Source organism: Jaculus jaculus, chromosome 3 (assembly GCF_020740685.1).
Source record: "Jaculus jaculus isolate mJacJac1 chromosome 3, mJacJac1.mat.Y.cur, whole genome shotgun sequence".
Lineage (NCBI taxonomy): Eukaryota > Metazoa > Chordata > Mammalia > Rodentia > Dipodidae > Jaculus > Jaculus jaculus.
The window spans coordinates 266927-291582 of NC_059104.1; the positions used below are offsets into that span (position 1 = coordinate 266927).

General features: G+C 46.7%; 1 protein-coding gene across 3 annotated transcripts in view; it reads left to right on the forward strand.

Moving 5' to 3' along the window:
• Positions 1-2999: 2999 nt before the first annotated feature.
• Positions 3000-24656, forward strand: part of Rasa3 (RAS p21 protein activator 3) — a 148455-nt gene continuing 126798 nt past the window's right edge. Inside the window, exon 1 of one of the 3 annotated variants that reach the window (XM_004663428.2) lies at positions 3000-3143. In XM_004663428.2, the coding sequence (XP_004663485.1) occupies positions 3089-3143 (55 nt within the window). In that variant the 5' untranslated portion in view covers positions 3000-3088. Of the gene's footprint in view, positions 3144-4223; positions 4243-24656 lie in introns of those variants that run through there. The other 2 variants (XM_045145795.1, XM_045145794.1) reach the window with 2 other exon arrangements.

Consider the following 24656-nt stretch of genomic DNA (forward strand, 5'->3'; position numbering starts at 1 on the left):
TGTGATGATGTAACAAGTTAATGGATGGGATCAGGAATGGGTCCTGAAGCAGGTTTTCTGTTACTGTGATGCTGAGATGGAAGAGGCCCTAGATGCTGGCAGGGGCAGATCAAAGTCCAGCCTAATGTGGCCAAAATCCTGAGGCCACCAACTGGTACAGCAGACTGTTCCTCTGCCCTGCTCAGACTGTCAGGCTGGATCCTGGCAGGGTCATCTGCAACTTAGGATGCATGGCATCTGGGTCTTCCCAACACTTCTGGTGGGTATCACAGGACCCAGTTCATGATGGTCTTGTGATGGACCTCAGGCTTGTGTTCTTTCTGTTAGGGCTGAGCTGTGCTTAGGGCTATTTGTATGTGCATTGCTCCTTAGCAAGGGCTGATACTTTCAGAGCCCAGGGAACCAGACTGTGTCCCTCCCAGAGTCACATCTATAGACCACTCCAGTGCCCTCCAACTTCTCTTCTGGGTCCACCAAGACTGTCAGCCTTCCATGTTCCTCTGGAGACTTCAAGTTCACAATGTGCTTTTTCAGAACACAAAGGACCTTCTGAACTCAGAAGGGACTATGGAATGTAATAATTTATCCTTGTTTGTGAGACCCACCTCAGGGATCTGGACCACTGGTGCCAGTAGCCTCCTGTACTGTGATGAGCCTATTTTTGACCCTCTGAACACGTCTTTTCAAAACTTTCCATGAACTGACAGCATCTTATTCACCCTATGAGACTAAATCCATGGTGTTAACTTAAAAATCAGGCTGAGGTGGTACAGACTTCTGAGCCACAGTAGGAGACAAGACTAAGAATGTGTGGGAACTGGCTATGGGGGGAGGCTTTAAACTACTGCTCCTTTCTTAGCATTGAGGGGTCAGAGCACCTGGCAGCTCCCAGAAGGCCCAAGCCAAGAGGCTGTGGAATCTGTCTTGGCACTACAGCTGAAGTAAGATGAGTCGAGTCTGTGGTGATCCACTGTCACCCTTCAAAATCTACCTGCCTCTGGGGAACTGGCCTGCTGAATCACATGATCCTTTCAGTATCCCAAGACAGCATTGGTCTCTGCCCTACAGTATGTCACTGCCTTTTGTCTTCTATTCTGGCGCATCACTTGGCCTTCCCTATGGACATGGCTCTCAGCTCACATGCCAAGGATTTTTGAACATTACCAAATTAGTCTACACAATCTTCACAGTCAGCACAGGGGGCCATATGCCTTGGTGGGTCTGACGATATAAAAACCCATTGCAGGCCAGTCCTAGACAGGGCTAGATTGGCTCCAGAGCCCCACAAATCTCCACTGCATAGGAATATAATAGCTTTAGGTCCCTGGGTAGAGGTCATTACAGATCCCAAGTCCTGCTGTCGTGGAAATGTCTAAATAGTTTCTCTTCTTAGGACTTAACATCCTGAGTAAATGACCATAGGCCCTTGGGGAAGCCATCAGCTATGTCTGTTAACTGCCATGACCACTTGGCACCTTTACCTCACTGAATGCAGGGCATTGCTTCAAAAACAGACTGTACCAGCATCATGGGGTACTTTTTGTAGGTCTGAATCCTATGCATGTCAATGAATGCTCATTGGATTGCTCTGCCCAGATCCTTCAGGTCCAGAGCTACTGAGGCCCATGCACACTGGCCTTGAGTTTCTATTGGCTGCTTCTCTTCCACAGTCAGGCCAGACTCCAGCTGGCCATTCTGACCTAAGGGGTGAAGAATCCAAGCAGGTCTTGTATTATCTGCAGAGGTCTCAGGATGTCTTCAGGCCCAGACAGGTAACCTGCTTTTAACAGGGAGAAGTGGGACCTCTGAGTCTCACCAGGTTCAGAAGAACCTGGAATCCAAGGTTTTTCGTGCATTAACTTACAGCATCTCCCTCCTTCCCAGTCAGAGCCTGACTGTGGTACAGCAGCCTCTGGTGGGTCCAGGCTTTAGCTTCTCTAGAATTCTGCTACCTTCTAGACAATCTTGGTCTATACAATGTTTCTGTTCTCTGATTGCAGGTGAGTGTTGTCACATGGCATAAAGGTGCCTTTATGTCACATCTTTCCGTTGGTGGTCTTTTCATGATTTCACCTATTACTGCACAAACTATGCCATCCCTATTTTACAACCTCTGTCAAAGCAATGTATTGCTTTGTATTCTCACTGCTGCAGGGAAATACCTTTACTGCCCATCCTCAACAGGCACCCCTACAGGCCCACTGCAGAGATTGACTCCTTGGCTCACTCCTGGGCCAAGTATGTAAGGAGTTAATGGAAAACACTCCTATGAACCTACCTGGAGGAAAGGTCTGGATAGCCCTCCACAGCACAGAGTTGGCTGCCAACCACGAAGAAGACATTCTCAGCCTCCAGGTTACAGCGCCAGTAAGCACCAATTATGAAGGTACTGGGATGCTAAACTCAAGGCCCACGTAGCCAGAAGCTGGCAGAGGTGGCAGGGGACAAGAAGGGTCGGCCTGCTAGGCAACACGTCCACCTGTCTTCTGCTGAACATGATATTCTTATTTCTCCCATGTCATCAGCAGATGTCAATTCTGGATTGTCTCTTAAGGAAGGTAGCTGGACCTCGGAAAATCTTTTCTTTTGTACCTTTTGCTTGAATTTCGCTTCTTAGATCTCAAATGTGTGTCAGTCCTGCGGGGCATAATATTCATATACAGAGGGGCGGCACACTAGACCTTCCCTTTGCACCCCCCCCCCCACGCCGGGAACAGCCAGAGGAGCTCAACCCTTCTGGAAGGTGATCGCTTAGGGGCGTAGGGCCCCTCGAGTACCTACCGATCTGGTCTCCGAGGTTGACCCTACCTTCCTTCCAAGCCTGGTCAATGGAGTGCTGGATATCTCCACCCCTTTAGAACCTCCGCCAGAGAGGTGGGGGCCGGGCATAAGGCGGAGCCTAGAGCCCCGCCTCCGCTCTGGGCCAATGAGAGGACTGAGGCGGTGCACCCAACAAAACGCGGACTGCAGCGCGCGGGGCTCCGCGGGGAACCGCTGCTCGGCGCTGTCCGCCGGGTTCGTCCGCCGGGCTCGTTCCCCGCCGCGGCCGCGCTGTCCGGTCCGCGCTTCGGCGAGGTAGTCGAGCAGCATGGCGGTGGAGGAAGAGGGTCTGCGGGTCTTCCAGAGCGTGAGGATCAAGATCGGTGAGGGTGGCTCCCGAGTGTCAGGGGCCGGGCGGGACCAGCTCCCCAGCACTCTTCGGTCTGGTCTCCCCGAGGCTCGGCGGGGGAGGTGGGACCTGCGGCGGGGGCGTCTGTCTGTGTGTGTGAGCGCGCGCGGCTGCTGGCGTGTGTCCGTGTGTGCAGGAGCGCGCGCAGGGTCGTGGGCACCGGAGGTTGTATGCTTGGGGGCGCGAAGCTGCCTGAGTGCTCGTACCTCAGGGGGTCTGCCGACTTAAGGCTCTGGGTGTCCCCTTAGCAGCTGTGATCAGGAACTTCCTTCTGATCTTCCTTTCTCCTGAACCTTGGTGCGGGCCGTGCGCGCGCGTCTGTGTGTCTGTGCGCCCAGCGGGCGTGGTGATGAAGCTCGGGAGCCGCCGGCACCTCCCCCTCCTTCCATTGAGAACTGGCAGTGGCTGCAGTGGCTCTCAGGCCTGCGGTTCTGGCGGCTCTTGGTTGAGCCAGACTCCAGGCAGCCAATGATGGGGGCGGGGAGGGGAAACAGAGCTGGGGTGGTCTGGGACGACTTCCTCTTTTACCTGAGGATTTGCTTTTTCCCACTTGTTTAATCTTGGGAGTGGTGTGCGGTGTTCTGGAGTGACCGTTATACATCAAACCATAATGGAGCTGGGCCAGGGCCAGTTTTCTTGGAGAGGAATTCTGGGTCCTAGAGCTCAGTTCCTGTGCCTTTTCTTATTCTGAACCGCGCCCCACATGCTGGCCTGCTCCCACGTGAAAAGGCCCTTTGGTGAGGCAGCACCAGTCACAGGCGAGTGTCAGTTGTTGATGACATTGGATGCCTCTGAGGAATGCCAGCCACTCTTAAGCAGCGTGTTGCTTCCTGTCTGCTTTATTTTGATTTTGAATCATCGCTGAGACAGTTTGATCTTTGGCTTAGAAGCACTGCACTCGGGCTCTGAACAGTTTGTGGGAAGGATTTCTCATGCTTATGTGGTTGGAATCTGCTGTCATTTTTAACCTGGGGACAAGGGCTTTGCACTCCATTTGAAGTGGAGAATGGCAAAAGCCACTTCTGTGAGGGTTGGTTAGCTGCATTTCCTTCAGCCAAGATCCATCTTACTGAGTGAGTTTGCTGGGCTCCAGGGGTGCTGGGGTGCTGTGTCTCCCTAAAAAGAGAAGTAGAGGAACTTGGTGTGGGGTGCTGCTAGGGGAGGAACTAAGTCTTCAAGTCAGCAGGCAGCAAGGGCCTAGGACCTTGCTGCTCAGCAGTGTAAAGACTTAACCCCAGCTCTAGCTGCTGTGCACAGAGGGAAGGAATCTGGTGCAAATCAAACAAAACCAGAATGGCATAGTGAGACAGGAGGGGAGGAAAGGCCCTGATGCCCAAGGCAGCAGCCTCACTTGTCTACCAAAGGAGGATCTATGCTGAAGGAGCATAGAGTGGAGAAGAAGCAGTTTCATGAGGTAGTCCCCCTCTTCTGTGTTGTACATCGATTAAGGGAGTGTTTAAACCTTCACTGCATGGAGAATTGGACAGCATTTGCACATTCAGGGTGGTGGCCGTGAAGATGGGTAGAGAGAGGTGCCTGAGCTCCAGCTGCCCTTTCTCGTCACATGCTGTCTCCAAGAGGCCCCCCTTTTCCTCTCCTTCTCAAGGGTCTTCATCTGCAGGGCTGGCTGGGACAGATGCCTGTGTCCACTCAATGGGGAATCTGGCTGTACACATGGAAAATAGGGCCTCCTGCAACTGAGCACAGATGTGGGTGTGCTGGGATACAGCCCAGTGGAGCCCCAAAGGCAATTATGGTAACTGGTTTAGGTTTGGTGTTGCATAGCTAAACTGTTCATTTTATCCCACCTAGGTCCCCAGGTAAAGCCAAACAGAACTCTCAGCAAGGCGGGTGGTGCACTGGGCTCCTGGGTTTCCTTCTCTGTTCTCCATTTGTGGTCACTCCGATTATCTACTTCCAGAATGTCCCTTGCTGATAATGACACTGTAGTTGATTTGAGGGCAGAAATGTGTCCTCCATCCATGTCACAGCCAGCCCCCTCTCGCCTCCTCCTCTGGCACCATACACCCAGTCACCCCTCTGAGCCTTGTCTCCAGGCCTACTGGCTTCCGGTGAGCCTGCTGGTGACTTGCTGGGTGAGCCTGTGAGTGCTTTTCCTTCACAGCCTGGCCCCCGTCTGCACAAGACAGGACCCCATGCCTGTAGGCTGCATCCGGTGGGAGTGTACTAGGCCATGCTCCAGCATAGTGCCCTCCTCCACCCAGAGGACAGAGAGGAAATTGTCCCCAAAATAGTACAGATAAACACCAGTACTACTATTGTTGCAATGAACATGGGGGTGGGGAAGAAGACATTAAAGTATGGGGCTTGGCCTCTAGTTCTTGGTTTTAGAGTGTGAAGCAGTATTTGGTCAAACCATAAATAAATGTTGGGGAAAATGGGTGGCATCTCTCCCTTCTTCCTCTTTCTTGTTCCATCCACACTTTGGTAATCTAGAAGAAAGAACCACAAAGAAATAAAGTTCATTTCACATCCTATTTGGAAGAACCTGTTGTTTTCCCATCTAAATTCTGCAGGGTTATTTTGGATGTCTTCTCCGCACTTAGAATCTTAAGCACTGTATCTTTGGTAACAATCACTGCTTTGTTACAGCCATGCTTCAGCCATCACGTGTGACTGACCCACACTTCCTTGAGACTACTGCATTGAGGAAGTGTGCAGTCTAACTCTCCAGAGAGTTTCCTGAGCTGGTGATTGGGGGACTAGCAGCAGCCAGAGCTGTTCTGCTCAGCAGTGTTATTTTGAGCCTGGTCTTCCCTAGGCAGTGCAACATAGCTGTACAGTCATGCTTTTCTTTTGCATAATGTTTACTATTTATTTTTTAAAGTGCTATCTTCTCTTGATAAACATGTTGAATACAAAAGGTGTTTATGTCAATTTAAAATTTAATTTTAAAATACTGGCCTTGCATTCCCAGGCTAGAAGTCTTCTTTTATGATTATGATTTTGTTCATTTTCTTTCCATTGAGGTACCACCAGCAGTAGTCTGTACTGGGGCCTCTGAATCCTGGGGAAGTCAGGTTCTACCTCCTGCTTTGGGACTCTTGGCTGCTCAAGGCTTTTTTCCTGGATCTTACACCTGGTGCTCTGTGTTCTTTGTGGGCTCCATGTTCTTACCATAGGATAGAATGTGGTGGTGAAGAAGCATAGCCTAACCGCAATCAGAGCATCAGAAGAGCTCCTCCCAGTCAGCAGAACTGCGTTGCTATGGGCCAGGGCTGGTTGCCCACTGCTGCTTGTGTTCTGCCAGCAACAAAATCTCACAAGAAACAGGAGCCAACAGGCAGAAGTGCAAGACAGGGACAGGAAGGAGTTCCTTGACTGTATCTTCCTGGCCACTCAGCTATAAGCAAGAGGCAGGTTATGAAGCCCCAGGGCACAGGTTGGGAGCTCAGGGCTCTAGTTAGCCCCTGAGCCAGGTTGACACCTCCGCAGGCCATGGTAGGCTGTGGTCCTGCAGGGAGAAGTTGTGCTTTATGTATTAACACAGCTGTCGTGGGCTGGCCAAGGCTTGACTCAGAGAGGAGAGATATTTTGTGAATTGAAGCAGTGGACATGGTAATACAGTGTCTTCCAGGTCTGAGTGTAAGAAGGTGCCATGTGGGCCACATGCAGCCCTTGGCATGAGTGATTTTTAGATTCTCCCAAGCTCTGATGCTAAAATTAACTTGGGTATTCCATTAACTGAGCTCAGCTGTTTGATCTATTTTTAACTGCCCAGGACTATGTAGACCTGGGGTAGACTGTGGAGGCTTAGGGGTAGGATGGCTTCAGCCTCCTGCTCCAGGTGTTACCTGTGAGAGGGTGAGGGAAGAAATGCAGGTTTCAAGTGAGAGGTTGTGTATATTACCTCATTACATTTAAATTCTCACAACCTTATTGTCAACAGCAATTATTATTGTCCAGAAAGGGAGACTCACAGAACATAGCCTGCCAAGAGATACCAGTCTGTGGGAGCCCACCAGGTGCCTATGGCCTGGAATTCTACCTCCCCTTTGAATATTACTTGTCAGTTGATAGAACTGTTTGTGTTCTCCATTATCTTGGGTTTAAACGGGATAGTGAAGGGCTGGGAAAGAGAAATAGTAGCTTCTGGGCAAGAGGCAGTTGGTAGTTGGTGTTCAGAAAGGCCAGAAGGGGTGTTGGTCTATGCTTGTGGAGAGCAGGGTTATGTTGGCTGGGAAGATGTGAGACACACTGACAAGCTGGTATGGGGCTAGGATCCAAGAGGAGCTTTTAGTCTGAGCAAGGGTATCATCAGCCCAGGGTTGGACTGCAAGTTTAGAGGCCCCTGTGGCAGTAGTCACCTGAAAGGTAGAAAACATTTTGACTTATTTCCCTGAAGCTAATTAGGCATTTGAGTGCATACACACTGCAGAATTAGCTGCAGCATGCTGAAGGCTAGGGACAGTATGCCTTAAATGTAGATATGAGTGGGTTTAAGAAAGATGAACATATTGGCTGGAGGTGGCCACCAGTGAAATGGGATCTACTAGTTTTGTTTGTAGTGTGAGAGAAGTGGATTTTATAAGGAGTCTTTACAGGCTTAAGTGGCTGAAGGACTTTAGAGGTAGGCTGGCTGGCTTGTGGGGAAAAGAGCCTCAGGTGCCAGTGAGGACAATAACAGTCCAAACTTGGAATCAGAAATTCAGTACAGGGTGCTGCCTACATTTTTTTTTTTTGATAATTATGTGATTTTGAAGGAACGTCCTTAATCTCTCTGGGCTTGGTTTCTTTGTCCAAGTAGAGAGTGATACTCTATAGAGACTCAAGTGTAGTGTGAGCACATATGCTCCATGTCATGTCTTTATTGTTAGAGGCTTTGTTTTGTGTCGTTTGAAGCTATTTGTCTTGTCAATTTGTAACAAATTGGAGTTCCACCTAAGCCATGCAATGAAGAGAGGTTCCTGCACAGAGACAAGGTCCTTTTCTGCAGTTGGCTTTGTAAGGTGCCAGCTGGCAGCATGCATAGCTCTTTGGTATAGGTGATTTGGCTGGAGTTGCCAGTGTGGTGAGTGGGTGTGCCTGACTGTGGAGAGAAAGTACAGGCAGGTGGTTCATGTCAGGATACAGCTATCTGACCTACAGGTGCTGGTCAGCCTCTGGAAGGTTTGCAAGGTGAGTGAATGATGTAAAACTGTATACTGGAGCTAGGAGAGACGTCACCAATCACACCAGGGCTTCTACAGCCAAAAGTCAGGGATGGGGTTTGTGTTGGTGCAAAAGTTCTGTGACTAGATCTTACTGGCTTTGAGTGGATGGTGAAGATGGTGCACAGAAATGCCCTCTATACAGTCCCATAGCCAGCATTTAAATGATCACAGCAGGCTGGTTAGGTGGGTCAATGGTTGCCTGCAAAGCCTAACAACCTGGGTTCAATTCCCTAGTACTCACATAAGCCAGATGCACAGGGTAGCACATACATCTGAAGTTCATTTGCAGTGGCTAGAGGCCTTAACACACCCATTCTCAATCTCCTCAGTCTCTCTCTCTCTCTCTCTATCTCTGCAAATAAAATATTTTAAATGATCACAGCAAAAAGTGTTGAAACGGCTAAGTGTGGTGATACCTGTCTTTAATCAAAGCACTCAAGATGCTAAAGTAGGAAGATTGTTGTGAATTTAAACCAGACTGCGTCAGACTGCCTCAAGAAGAAAAAGTGGAAACGTAGTGAAGTAAATGCTAATTAAAAGGGTGTTCACACATCCACATGGGGCCTCATGTGTAGCTTTCTGAAAAATGAGGGAAGTCAGGCCCAGACAGGTGAACTGCTACAGCTGCTTGTGGATCTCAGCTATAGGCCATATCTGGGCTGTTATAACTCAGAGCAAGACTAGTTCTTGTTTCCCTGTTAGGTTTTGCTTTGGTCTTTTGTCAGGTTGAAAAGTCACACAGTGTGATTCCACACTAGTGAGCTCCTCAAATAGTTGAAGGCTGTTACACATGCTCCAGAATCTTATTTTTGGCTTCATTATAAAAAAAATCCTTCTTTGCTGGAGAGATTGCTTAGCAGGTAAGGCGTTTGCCTGCGAAGCCAAAGGACCCTGGTTCAATTCCCCAGGACCCATGTAAGCCAAACGCATAAGGTGGCACATGTGTCTGGAGTTCGTTAGTGGCTGAAGGTCCTAGTATGCCCATTCTCTCTCTCTCATCTGCCTCTTTCTCTCTCAAATAAATAAAATAGATATTTAAAAAAATTCTTCTGGGGGCTAAAGAGATGGCTTAGCAGTTAAGTGCTTGCCTGTGAAGCCTAAGGGCCCCAGTTTGAGGTTTGATTCCCCAGGACCCACGTTAGCCAGATGGACAAGGGGGTGCACACGTCCGGAGTTCATTTGCAGTGGCTGGAAGCCCTGGCACACCCATTCTCTCTCTCTCTCTCTCTCTCTCTGTCGCACTCAAATAAATGAATAAAAATAAACAAAAAATAAAAAAATTTCTGAGCAAATATTTCACTTTCTTATGTGAAACACTCTTGTGGTTTCTTCTTACTCCTGGAAGGTTTTCTTTGATATGGGCCCTATTCACCTTAAAAGCATCATTATGTGAACTTTCCCTGGAGACAAGCAAATGCCTGTTTTCTCCACCACCATAAGGTACTAACAACAGAACGAAGTACAATTCCACCAGAGTTCAACTTTGTGAACCAAAGAATTCAATGGGCTTACAGAGCACGGCCAAGGGGTTCCTTACAGGAGCCTGGATAACCCTAAAGGAGAAGCTTCACCAGAAAGTCTGACCCCAGCATGGATAATGACCTCCCTATATCTGTATAGATGGAGAACCCCTTCACTTAGCCTCCTACACACTGGATACTCTCAGTACCTCCGGAGACCACATGGCAGCATGTAACTGAGGTAGAATTCTATACAGGTTAGGGCTAGGGTGGTGCAGAAGGGAGACACTGAGATCTCAGGTGAGGGTCTGATGGCCCTCCCACTCCACCTTATGAAGGATTGTTAACAGGCGCAGTTTTGAGTAGTTACAGCTGTTCTAATAAGATGGTAATGGCAGGCTGGGGAGATTGCTCAGCAGTTAAAGGCATTTGCTTGCAAAGCCTGCTAGCTCAGGTTTGATTCCCCAGAACCCATGTAAAAGCTAGATGTCCAAAGTGGCAGGTGGGTCTGGAGTACTTTTGTAGTGGCAAGAAGCTTTGTTGTGCCTGTATTCATTCATTCTCTCCCTCCCTCCCTCTCACTCCCTCTCTCTCTCACACACATACTCTCTCAAATAAATAAATGAAAATATTTTTTTTTAAAAGATGGTAATGGGGACTGGAGAGATTGTTAAGTTATTAAGGCGCTTGCCTGCTGTAGTAGTTTAAATAGATGTCCCCCCAATAGATTCAGGAATTTTATTACAGCTTCTTGGATTTCCAGCTACCTGGCTGGAGGAGGTGTTACTAGGTGGATCCTAGAATCCATTTCAAAGATGTTACCTATTACACGTGTGAAGCCTAAGGACCTAGGTTCAACTCCTCAGAACCCATGTAAGCCAGATGCACATGGTGGCACATGCTTCTGTAGTTCATTTGCAGTGGCAGGAGGCCCTGGTGCACTCATTTCTCTCTCTCTCTCTCTCTCTCTAGTAATACTAATAAATAAAAATTAAAATATTTTTTAAAAAAGATGGTAATGACTGTTATGCCCTGCAGACAGCACTCTACAACAGGCAGCCTTCATGGGCTATTTAGCAGAGTATAGCCTTGGATTGAACAGCATTTGTGGCACCAGGCAGCATGAAGTGGAGAAAGCTGGGGTATCAGTGGCAGGGGTGGCCACCTGTGAACTCCATCCAGCTGAACAGTGTCTGTGCATATGCTTGCAGACCAGTGTAACTGGGTGGGTGTGTCCATCTGGAGGCAGTGCTGTCTTCTCACCTCTGTCTTTTGGGTGTCTGACCCCACTCTCTAGTGTCTTCCTGTGGTAGGGACAAGGACCACTCTCACCAGCCTGCTATCTTCAGCCTTCTGACAGGAAAGCCCAACTGGAGAGGAAGGGAGGAGGTAGATAGGTGGGATGCAGTTCAACTTTGGTGTTAAGGGTGGTTCTGCCCCAAGCTCCCTGAGCCTCTGGGCTTCTGCTTTGTTTTGGCCCTGGCTAACTTGGGATTTTCCAAGGCTGGGGTCACACTGGGGCACAGAGCTATTAGCAGAGGTCCAGGAACATGAGGTGCTTCCGGAAAACTCATGTATGTTCAGGCCCCAGGGCCCTTGGCCAGCTTGGACTCTTGTCTGGAGTCTGAGGTAGGTGCTGTAATGGTACTAGTTTTTCCATGGCCTTTGGGATGAGAGATGAGTTGGGGAATTCCAGATCCTTGGGGCTGTGGCTGGCACACTCAACCTTCACGGGAAGCCCTGCTGGGCTGGCTTGGGCTCTACATGTCAGGACAGTTGCTATAGGCTGGAATTTTAGGAAGGCTTGGCAGCATTGGGGCCTGGAAAGGACATTACCTCTTGTCCCCATAGCTGATCTCCAACATTCCTGCAGCTAGATTCAGGGTTCATGCCAGATCTTCATCTCTGCAGGGCCCTCAGCTGGTTCCTAAAAGGAATGATATGGTTCTGCTGCTCAGCCCATTAGTCTAGAGCTGTGTTGTGCTTATAGAAGAGAGAGGCAAGCTGCTGCACTCGAGGCAGAAGGGGTATAGAAGAACCCTGACCATTTGTAAGCTCCACTCAAGTAGTGGCATTCACAGCTGTGAAGCTATTGACCTAGGAACAAATAATAGAACATTTCCTTCACTATGTAGGGCTAAATTCTAAGAATTGTATCTGTGCCTTAAGCTTACATGGAGGGCTCCCATGGGAATTAGTTGATACCCAATACCTTTGGGATTTACTGGGAAGTGAGATGGGGAGGAAGAACGAACTGTGCCCCTGAGGCTGGCATTTAGATTAGAATTGTTCTTTCTTGCAAGCTCTTGTGCTGTGGTTGCGAGCTCACACACACACACACGTGTGTGCACATGCCTGTGTGTGTGTGTGTGTGTGTATGTGTGTATACACTGGGACTGCGTACATGACAGAACTGTATGCACAGCACTGCAGATGGATTGAGGCTGGAGGGAGAGAGGAATACTCACTATGGTTTCAACTGGCTTCCTTTTTTCCCAAGATTCCTAGCAACAGGAATGGGTCAGTCATGTCCTGTAGGGTTTGCAGAGTTTAAAGTGGTCCCTGATTCTCATGTGGTTTTTCTCCATGGCTAAGGCTTTATAACTTGGGATTCCACTTAGATTGGTTCCGGGGCACACCTTCTCTTCCACTTACCACAACCTGAGATCTTTTTCTGCAATTATTTTAGATTTTAAAATATTTTGTGTTTGGACATCACACTCTGTTTCTTAGGTCTTCAACTTAGGGTTTTATTGTGGCTTTTCCTCTGTTTCAGATTTGTTCTCTAGATGGCTTTGTGCCAGGCAGGATCTCAACTCCAGGGTCACAGGTTCTATTGCTCAGGAAGTTATACTACAAGTGCCTGTAGCAAACCTGACTCTGCTCAGCTCTGTGTAAAAGAAGACCCAAGCAAGCTACTGGAGCTTGAGCTGCACTTAGTTATGACCAAGGAACCCTGACAAGTGAGAGTGGTTGCCTGGTAATGAGAAGTGGGAAGCAGTTGCTTGCAGATCACTGGGCTTTAAAATGTTTAATTAATTAATTTGAGAGAGAGAGAGAAAGAATGGGCATGCCAGGGCCTCCAGCCAGTGTAAACAAATTCCAGATGCTTGTGCCCTCTTCTGCATCTGTCTTACGTGGGTCCTGGAGAATTGAACTGGGATCCTTTGGCTTTGCAGGCAAATGCCTTACCCGCTAAGCCATCTCTCCAGCCCAGAACATTGAGTTTTGATGATAATTTTGAGATGACTCATGGGCAGTTTGTACCAGGGGTGCATTTCAGGCAGAGTTAGTGCAAGCCCCAGGACCATGTGACTACTTTGCGAGAGAGTGGATGGAGGATGGACTGAGGCTCTGTCTTCTCTGAGCTGTGCTGGCTTCCCAGAACTCTGTCCCTGAGTTGCAGCAGTGACTCCCTTGAGGAGTTGTGGAGCAACATCCCAGACTCCCCAGCTGGTCCCATCCATCTGGAATCTGTGACATTCCTTTTGCTGTTCCTCATTTCCTGCTCCTGATCCAGCAGCATTGCTCAGTGTTTGGAGACAGTTTCTGAGCATTAGAACCCAAGAATGTGTTTATGCATGTTCTGAGTGGTAATGAAGGGTCACATGGAGAGACATTTTTTTTCCCACTGTGTTATTGTGAAGTAGCTTAATTTAAAATGTTGTTTCATGAAGTATACTTCATGTCTTCAGCAGGGAAACCTCTAATTCCTTCCTGGGGCCAAGAAAATAATTTTTTAAAATATTTTATTTATTAATTAATTTATTTATTTATGAGAGAGAAAGAATGGTGCACTAGGGCCTAAGGTCACTACAAACAAACTCTAGATGCACGCACCACCTTGTGCATCTGGCTTATGTGGGTACTGAGGAACTGAATCTGGGTCCTTAGGCTTCACAGGCAAGCGCCTTAACCACTAAACAATCTCTCCAGCCACAAGAAAATAATTTACTTTAAAAAGCTGGTGGACAGATTGGGAAGGACAGACAAGCATGGGGACTATGCAAGAAGGTCTTGTACCCTCAGTCAAACATACTTTGCTTCCCCCTTGTGAGTATCACTTACTTGCAGTCATCAGGAGTGCAATTCCTCACCCCTTGGCTCCATTATCTCTCACTAAAACCCTCCCCAGTTTGGCAATACCCTCTGGTAGCTTCCCTAGCCCAGTGGTGTTGTGGATATAAAAATAGTCTATCTACATGTTCAGAGCAGAAGCAGAGTGAGCTGGGTGGACAAAGGTATGCAGCCAGTGGGTGGTACCACAAGCATAGCTTTGCATGTTCAGATTCAGAATTTTCAGCCACCTAGGGAATTCAGGGCATGCTTGAATCAGTAGGGCTCTAGTGCCCCCCCCCCCCAAGCACTGTGTTCTATGCTTAGTTTGCAAAGTCCTCATCATAAAGATGATGACAGCCCCCTTTCAGGGTGGGCATCAGAGAGAGGGCTCAGAGGGAGACAAAGTAGACCCATGAGCGGATCTAGAGCTCACCTAGGACCTTAGCCTCCATGGTCACAGCTTCTGGTGCTTCAGGGACTTCATTGTCCCCATTTAGCTTACTGGCTTTGTGGGACTGTCACTCCCAGTTGCTGCCTTTGTACCACATGGCTCAGAAAGCCATTCTTCTGTCAGGTCCTGCCAAAAACTAGGAGGAAAGATCTGCCAAGGTGTCTTGTGGGCACTTGTCCTACTTTCCTGTCTCCACCCTGAGAACTGGTTGGCTTCATTGGTAGCAGATATGGTATTGTTGTCTGCCCTGGATTGCCACCCCACCTAGTCTGGAAAAGAGTATGTCTAAAGGGGTAGCTTTCCCCTGATGCAGAGGTTTTGTCAGGCAGTTTTGCCCTCAGGGCTGTTTAGCAATGGCTGGAACTCATGTTTGTCACATGGTAGAGGGCAGCCACAGGCACCCATGAGGTCCCCACAGTGCTCAGAGGTATGAGGTGCTGAGGTGAAGCCCATTTGGTGGTATTTATTTTTTCTTTTCATATGGGTGGTATGTGCATGGATTTGTCTATGTTGTGTCTATGTGTGGGCCCGTGAATGTATGTATGCATGTATATGTGTGTGAATATGCTAAAGATTGATAAGGGGGTCTTCCTCAATCTCTCTCTACCTTATTTTTTGAGACAGTATTTTTCACTGAATCTGAAGCTCACAATTCAGCTAAATGAACTGGCTATCTTGCCCTGGAAAACCTACTGTCTCCACCTCCTCAGCTCTGGGCTTATAGGTACAGACCACCATGCCTGGCTTTTACATGGACACTGGGTATTTGAAGGGAAGTCCTCATGCTTTTAATATGTTATTTATTGATTGATTTATTTAGAGAGAGAGAGAAAGAGGCAGATAGATAGGGAGAGCGAGAAAGAGCGAAAGGAAGGAAGGAAGGAAGGAAAAGAGAGAGAGAGAAATGAGAATGGGCATGCCAGGGCCTCTAGCCACTGCAAATGAACTCCAGGCTCATGTCCACCTTGTGCATCTGGCTTACGTGGGTACCGGGGAATCAAACCTGGGTCCTTAGATTTCGCAGGCAAGTGCCTTAACCGCTAAGCCATCTCTCCAGCTCTAAGTCCTTATTCTTTTAAAACAAGCACTTTCCCTTTCCTCATTGAATCATCTCCTCAGCCCCTTTGGTGGCATTCTTGAACAGGATGTGGTGGGAAGAAAAGCAGTGTGGAGACATTGTCAGACACTTGTGAACTGAGTCTGTGCTTAGTTCCCTTCACTTCTGTTCAGGAAAGGGATCTCACAGAACTTTTAGTCACATTTGGAGGCAAGGAGAAAGCTTTGTACACATCTGGTAAAGAAGCCTGGTTGCCACCTCACAGTTTTGGTGTGAGCCAGAACATTCAGGTCCTGGGACTTAGAGGCAGAAGATTTGCAATTTACCAGCTGGGTGACCTTTGTCATGTTACTCAACCTCACTGTTTGGCTTTAGTGTCATACAATGATTATAATGACATCTTCCTAGGAAAGTGAAGAAAATTGAATGGTTTAATGTTTGTGAAGTATTAGTTGTGTATGGACACAGGATAAGATGATCTTGAGTATTACTGCTCTTCTTTCTAGACTCTCTGCACACAGGAGCACTGTGGGGTTAGTAAGAGCCAATAATGGCTCAGAATTTCAGCCTTGCAAGCCAAACCTCATGCTGCCTGCCCTGTGCAGGACATGTGGCCTATGTTAACTGAAAAGTGCTATTTTATCTACAGTGAAATGCTAGCCTAGAAGTGTGATCTTAGGTCCATGCTGTCTCTGAATCAGCCTTGGGGCATGGAGCTGTGCACTGCTAGAATTAAGGCTGCTCTTCACAGAGCAGCAGGATCCATGGGAAGCTGTTGCTAGTGTCTGTGTGATTAATAAGGAACACTTTGTTCAGTATAATAAAATGAATAGAGCATATGAGAGTGCATTAAATGGAGCCTGAGGCCACATAGCATGCTCTTTAGCCTCTCCCTGTACTGTCCTTTGCTTCTTTCTGCCACATGGGCTATCATGACAGGAAGTAGTTATGTGCCATGGTTAGGGTACTGAAGATCCCGAAAGCCCATGTATTAGAAGCTTGGTTCCCAGGTTGGTACTGTGGGAGGTTTAGTCTTTGGGAGTTGGAGCATAGGAGGTCTTCTATTATTACAATAGGCTCTTGAAGGATGCTGGGGTCCCTGGGCCCCTTCCTCTTCCTCTTGTCCACTCCTGACTGCATGGTAAGTGGCTTTGATCCACCACCATTCCCTCTATGTTGTGCCAACACAAGCCCAGAGTAATGCACAACCAACCATGGCAGGAACCTTCAGAACTGAGCCAAAATAAACCCTTTCTCTGTAAAGTGATGAATGTAGAAATGCACCTGTGGACTAATTTTTAAAAATATTTTATTTATTAATTTGCACACAGAGACACACACAGAGAGAATGAGTGCACCAGGGCCTCCAGCTGCTGCAAATGAACTCCAGATGCATGTGCCACTTTGTGCATCTGGCTTTATGTAGGTACTGGGGAATTGAACCTGGGACCTTAGGCTTCGCAAGCAGGCACCTTGACCACTGAACCATCTCTCCAACCCATCTGTGGACTATTTTGTAGACTGTAGGAGTGTGTTGTGGCTGGCCTTATTTGGAGCATGTCAAACAATCTGTGTGTGGAAGACAGTGTGAGGGTTCAGCACTGAGTCCCAATATTGCACTTGGGTGTTGTCATGTTTTCCACAGAGATGTGTTTATTTGCCAGGCTTACACCCAACAAAATTTACTAGGCTGACTTAGCCAGGACACTCTGAGTACACTCCTCTACTGTAGGACAAGGGCAACAAGTACCTCATTGCCTACAGGCAGGAACACAACAGCTTGCCTTCCTGCAGTGAAGACTCCAGGGATCTGAAGGATTTCCAGGTTGCTAGACCTTGGCTCTCTGCCCTACCTGGCAGCCTGACCTTGGAAGTTAACTTTCCTGATCCAGCCTGTAACTGCCTACAAGGGCTGGGTAACCTACTGGTAGCATCTTGACCCCAGAAATACCAGGAATCTCCCTGGCTTGGCTTTCTTCCTTTCCTGGGGCAAAGTTGAGTCATTTCATTGTTAATACATTTGGAAATGTGGATGCCAAGAAATCAGTACCAAAGGAGTGTGGGAGGCAGTATCTCCCTGCCCTTTTTGGACCCTGTAGCAGCCCTGTGTTGAGTGCACAAAGTGTAAAAACATCGAGGGGCTCAACTCGTTTTGGCTTGTGTGGTATAAAGGCAATAAGAACAAGTTATTATCTTTTTGTGGTTAAAATGAGGCGTGGACCCATTTGCACACCTCTTAGCAAGCAGATGGCTAGTTTTTATGGGTGGAGCTCACATTGGTTTTCAGAGACGAGAAATACTGACTGATTCATCTCTGTCCTGGCCTCTTCTCACCCTCAGACACATAAGGCCAAGATGTTCCAGAGCCCTTTTCAAGATAATTTGTGGCTTAAGTCTAATAAAGGAAACCTAAGGAAATGCAGAATAGAGAGGAAGCCCTGTAGATAAGTTAGTGGTTCAACTTTCTCATAGTGCAACATCAGTCAGCTTGCAAAAAGCAAGGAATACCTCATCTGCTTAGAGCATTAGGTGCAATGTCCACTTGGATCTGGAAACATGGGATAAGGACTTTTCCATTTAATGAGTTCAATGCAAGCAAGTGGGTGATTGGGCATTGACTGTTTCATAAGCCCAGGGTTCAGGTGGCAAACGGTTCCAATCCGGGTCTCTTGATATCAGGTTTTCCTCATTGTTAAAAACAACTTGATCATTGGAAAGGAGCTCAGCAGTACTCTTCATTGTGTTCAGATACACTCCTTTTGTCCATCATTAGCTGCTTACAGTCACAGGAACATCCCAGCTAGCAGTGCTCACACCCCGACCTGCCTGCCTGTGGCCAGTGCTTATGCAGCACCCCACTAATACCAGATCTACCCAGAAAGGTACCTATGCACAAGATTCTATTCTCAGAAACATAGTGAAGACCACATAAGAGAAAATGAAAGAGGGGAAGGAGCCTGGGGTCATGGAGGGGTGTAGCTTAGCAGTAAATGGCCAGTAAAAGTCAGTCACACTTCAGCTCTAGCCCACTAGCTAGTAGGGCCCTTGTGCTCTTGTCAGTCTTCTCCTTCCTGCAGTACTAGTCATCTGCCACCAGGATGGTATGGCCCCTCTGTGGCCTCAAGGTTTATGCCCTCCTCACACACCCTCCAGCCCTCAGCCCCCTTCTTAGGAATGAGAGGAGGGGTGACATCCACTCTCTCCCAGCAGCATCTACAGAAGATGCTCTGTTCTGAGTTGTGTTTGTGTTCCCCTACCAAGATGTCTGCACAGTTCTAAGAAACACATTTGTCAGCTGCAGCCGGTCCCTGATACTTACCTGTACAGTATCCTAGGTTCTGCTACTGCACTCAAGGTATTTAGAGCAACTATGTAGTTATAGACTAGGATAAAAGGTGTTGCATTTGTGTGGTACTGTAGGAGGCCAGTCATCTTGTGGGTGGGAGATGGTGTTTCCTCCCCAAAGGTGTCAGTTATTAGAATTCAATCTGTGGCCCAGCTGTGGGTGCTATCAACAGGTGCTGCTCTGTGTGACAATTTCTACAGCCCTAATGATGATGTTAGTTTGCAAGGCAGGTACATGCTCATGGCTGGTAGTTTGATCAGTCTGTGCAGGGTTAGGTGTGGGATTGAAATCTCATCCTGTCTGTGTAAGTGTGCCTTTTCAAGTGAAACTGCATTCCGTAGCCAGTATGAGAAGGTTCAGGAGGCAAGTACCTCTGTGCAGGCCCTCATGGGGCTGAGGAAGTCAGGATACTTGGGGCCTGCAGCCACTCAGCCACATTGTTTGTTGCAGTCAGCTTCATGTTGCTGCGATAAATATCCAACCAGACACAGCTTATGGGAAGAAGGAGTTTATATCAGGCTTAGAGTCCAGGGGAACACCATGAATGGCAAAAGAAGTGGACTCCCTTTCATAGACCCAAACAGAGAGACACCACTAACAGCCAGCACCACCAGCAAGCACAAACTGCCAAAGGTCAAACTGTTTTTCACATACCTTGTAGGACTGGACTGCAGATCCACTCCTGGACAAAACTTAGGCTGGGCCACAGGATCTGCCCCCAGTGACACTCCTCCTTGTAACAGGGACCTGCTTGCTAGGGGCTCAAGTAGGAAGTTTAATCAAAGACAATTGAGTTTATGGGGCCATACATTCAAACTATCACATTTCACCCCCCACATTCCACTCCTGATCCCCATAGACCATCTCACAGTGCAAATTGTATTTAATCTAACTTTAAAGGTCCCATGAACTTTACCAACTTTAAGGCTATTCCAGAGTCCCAAGTATCACCTGAGATTTAAGACTGTCTTTTAACTGTGAGTCATGTAAAATCAAAACAAGTTGTATATTGAGTAGCTGTCCCATAATCCTGGCATCTCTAAAATCTTAGGATTTCCATTGAAACCCATGGGTCAACCTCAAGTTTCCATGCCATATTCTCCATACAGGAACTATGAGCCTGCTCCATATCACATAAGGGACTATCTTACTTTTTTTTTTAAAGCATCGCAATGACGCTCTTTCCTGCATTTGCCATACTTCCAAAACCAGTACCAGGTATGCTATCAAATTTTTAATCCACAGGAGAATAAAATTAACTTTGAAAATCATGAATTTTCTTCAGCATTCTGCCTTCTAGTTTCTCCTTTCAAAAGAGAATCAGCATTTCTTCTACTATCCCAGTGCAGAATAGCTGGCCCAATCTCAAAGGTGGTAATCTCTCCAACAATTATAGCTGAACCAGGATGCAATCTTCACCCTGAAATTTTCATTTCTTTTTATGACAACTTGCATCCTTATTTTTATTATTTTTATTTATTTATTTATTTTGGTTTTTTGAAGTAGGGTCTCACTGTAGCCCAGGCTGACCTGGAATTCACTATGTCGTTCCAGGATGACCTCAAACTCAGGTGATCCTCCTACTTCTGCCTCCAAAGTGCTGAAATTAAAGGCATATAGTACCACTATGCCTGGCTAACTTATAACTTTCATATTTTTTTGCTCTATATTTTTCCAAACACAGTCCATTACTTTTAAATTTAACTTTGCTTAAGTTCTTAGGAAACAGGAAGAGCACAGCCATTCTCACACAAACTCTAACCCAGTCCTGACAAACTTATTCTTCCCCCGTAAGCCAAGCCTCTACAGTCTATAGTTCTTTCTGCATTTAGGTCTTTCCAGCTGTCATCAAAATGGTCCATCAAGTTCTGCTTATGTACTGCAAGACATATTTTAGTCCAAAATTGAGAATCTCACATATTCCTCCCACAGATGAGTTCCAAAACATCAAAAGCCCAAACAGTCATGTTTCTAGCAGAAACAACTCCCCTTCAAGTACAAATTTATGTTGTAGTTATCTTTGCATTGCTGGGACAAAACACCTGATCAAAATCAATTGGTGATGGCCCTAGCATCTCTCTAGAACCGTGGAACAAGATTCCATGGCCCCCACATCTTGCATCTTTTTTTTTTAATTTTTATTAACATTTTCCATGATTATAAAATATATCCCATGGTAATTCCCTCCCTCCCCACCCCCACACTTTCCCATTTGAAATTCCATTACATCTTGCATCTTGATGCGAACTATTCTGACTAGGGTGAAGTGGACTCTTAATGTAGTTTTGATTTGCATTTTTCATATGTTTATTAGATATGTATTACTTTAAAAGTATCTGTTAGATTCATTTGCCCATTTATTAACTGGATTATTTGAAGTTTTTCTGGTTTTTAATTTTAGATATGCATGCGTTATGTATGTATGTATGTATGTGTGTGTGTATATATATGCACACACACATATATATATGATATTAATTTCCTGTTGGATAAATATCTGGCAAGAAAAAAAATCAATTGGTGAGAAGAAAGGGATCTTTTTGGCTTATAGAGTTGAGGGAAAATTTCAGCATGACAGGAAAAAGATGGTAGAGCAGAGACTGCATATCACATTTTGGCAGAAAACTGGGAAAAAGCAGTAAGAGTGAACTAAGCCCTGGCAGGAGGAAGCTAGCTGTAACACTCCTAAACCAACCCCTAGCAATGCACCTCTTCTACCAAGGTTCCACCTCCCAAATTGCCAGCAACTGGAACCAGGTTCTTGAAATAGATGAGTCTGTGGGGGACATATGTCTTAACCCACCTTACCTGCATATCTCCAAGCTGAGCCCACATAATACTATCAGTCTGTGCTATTTGGAGACCCCTTGTCCAAGTATCTTCCAACATCTAGCCAGGCCATATATGATCCTGTGAAGACAGTGCAGTGGGGAGGTCTGCAGATCTTCAAGGGCCCTACTGTCATTTGGATGGAGGCCTATAGGTTGTGTTTGGTGGGTGGAGAATGGTACTGAGGTTATATTCAGGATTTCAGCTTTTGCTTGGACATTTACTGATGGAACACTGTGAAAGATGGTTAGCTTATTAGCTTATCAGCCATTGCATTCCTATATCTTTACATCCATGGAAGGAGGTGGGATGGAAATTTCCAAGCATGTGGAATTCTGGTTGACTTTATTATGCTATTCCCTGGATTGGTGAAAAGAGTATGGGGCATCCACTAGCTTTGATATTGTTATTCGAGGCTGTGGATAGGCTCCAACAAGTGTCATTAGGGAGCACAAGTGGGTGGGTAAAGGGAAGGAAAAGCACTTGCAACACTAACGTGCCCCTGCTGTTAATGGTACCCTTTTTCAGAAGCAAGGCTTGGCATGGGCACTCTGAGATCTAGGCATATTCACAGTACCAACTCTTAGAATGGCCAAGCAAAAGTCATGAGAACCTGGGAGCCCATTTCTCGGGCCCAAACCTTGTGGCTTGAGAATCCCCAATCCCTTTGGAAACACTTAGGATTTTGACCCATTCTAAGATGCTCACAAAAGTCAGAGATGGCTGCAACAGAAGTCTCTGTGATCAAGACCTGGCTGTTTCTGACATACCATATACCCTGAATACATCCTTCCTGAGGTGGTTTGAATGTAAAGTGTCCCCCATAACATCATGTCTTTGTGGTTAAGCCCCATACTCAGTCCCCAGCTGGTGGAGCCTTGGGGAGATCTAGCCTTGATAGATGAAGGTGTTACTAGAGGAGGGCCTCAGGATTTTACAATATCCTTCCTTGCTAGCTAGCTTGTTCTTGCTTTTTCCCAGCTGATGTGACAAAATCTGACAATAATCTGTTTGTTCTTGCCATGCTTTCCCTGCCAAAATGAAATCTCCCCTTGAGACTATAAGCCAGAGTAAACCCTTTCCTTCCATAAGCTGCTTCTGGACAGGTGTTTTGTTTCCTAATATGGAAGTAATTGGTACACTTCACTCTTCTTGCTGGGTTGGATATTAAATGATGTCTGCCATAGCTCCTGGCTCTGCTACCTGGGAACACTGCTGCATAACACTAAGTGATCATTGTGAACAGCAAAGTGGGACCAGAGCTTGGGAAGGCTGTGCCCACCACAGGAACATGGGACATATCTGGGTTGTCCCCAGAGTATTAAGAGGGACTTGTGCAGAGCAGATGATTGCTAAGGGAGACCCTACCCACCTGAAGGCTATGTGTCCACAGGTGTTAACCATCTGCTCCAGCATCAGGCAGGAGGCACTGGCAGAGGCAGAGCCTGTATCTGTCTCTAACCTCAGTTGCTGGGATTCTGCTGGAATTCTGAAAGTAGCCAGGACAAGACTGCATATGTAACATGAACAGTGTCTCCCTAGAGGTATCAGCAGATAAGAAACATTGTCCCTCTTTACTGGTGGGGAAACTAAGGTATGGGAAAAAGCTCCTATTCTAAGCACTGGCTCCTGTTTTAGGCTAAGTATTCTGTGATGCTTATAGGAGCCAGGACCTGTGGTTCAGTTGAAAAGGACAGCTGTAATTTGAACCCCTCTCCAGTGGCTACTGATTCATCCTGCCTTGTGAAAACTTGCTGGCTCCCCTGGCTTTTGTTTCCTCCTTCCTGGGCTTTGTACCTTCTGAGTGGACTGGGAACTGTAGGTGACATGGAAAAGGAGACAGACACCCTTTAAACTGGGGCCAAGGGTCCCACCAGAGGAGGTCTACAACAAGGTGGAACCTTTCAGAGCCTCACATTGAGTCAAGATGACCCTCAGGTGTGGATGGAAGAAAATGAAGAAAGATGTGTGCAGATTGGGGAATGGGAAGATCAGACTCCAAAGCTCACATATTGGGAAGGATGCAAGATGCCTTTCCATTAGGATGGCCTATGAGAGGGAGCCCATGCAGGCTTTGAGATGCACAAAAGCCCAGACTTAATTGTGCCTTCTGAGTTTTCCTTTCTCAAATGCTGGTCCCCTGTCTTCTTCCCTCCTCTCTGTGCTGGGCTGGATGGCATTTGGCTCCTTTGTTAGGATATAGAGAGGAACCAGAGGAGGTACAGAAGCTCCCATACTTGTCATTTCTTCGATGTGACAGTGGAAGTAAGTACTGGGGATTTCCTATGAGTCTGGTTTATTTTAACCCATGGAAGATGGAGATTAGCTGTTGGTTGGATAGTGAGCAGTCTCTACCAGCCAAAGGTTCTGGTGGGAAACTGGTGGGAAAAGAACCACTTAGTAGAGGATTAGCTTGGAGATGAAACTCCAGGGAGTGAAATTTAGGGTGACATGATACTGTTGGCACACAGCTATGGGGAAGGACCTCTTAAAGATACTCTTTAATGAAAGTAATGGTGCTATTCCATGGAACTGAATATTTTACAGTAAATTGAAGAGCAAAATATGACTTTAAGCTACAGCTAAACTTTAAAAAGGAAAAACAAGTCTCCAAAGCTGAAGGGCTAGGCACCTTATCTATAAATAAGTCAGTGTGTAGATGTTGGAAGCCATGGAAGGTTACATTGCTAGTAACTAAGCCGACTTTGCAGCTTTGTCCACTCACTCAGGATGTATACGTGGCCAGTTTTTCATGTTGGTCATGGTGGATGGTTAATTTCTTAAGGGGCAGGAAGTAAAACCAGACCAGATCATAATGGGCATAGAGCCTAAGTGATGGAGAAGGAGGCATTTTAGCTGCTTGGGAGTAGGAGACAAATTTAATAAATAGGTGGTTTTATTTCTTATCCATTTTAAAAGAAAATACATTATAGCTTATGTTTCATAAAATATAAGTTCCATATGGACTAAAGAGTTACTGTGTTAAAAAAAATTAGTAAACTATTAGAGGATTATACATAGTCTCAGGAATATGGGAAAGTATGTCAGTAGGAAAAAGTTATAAAGCACATCTGTGTCTTAATGGATGCTATCACCTAGGGTTCAAAAATA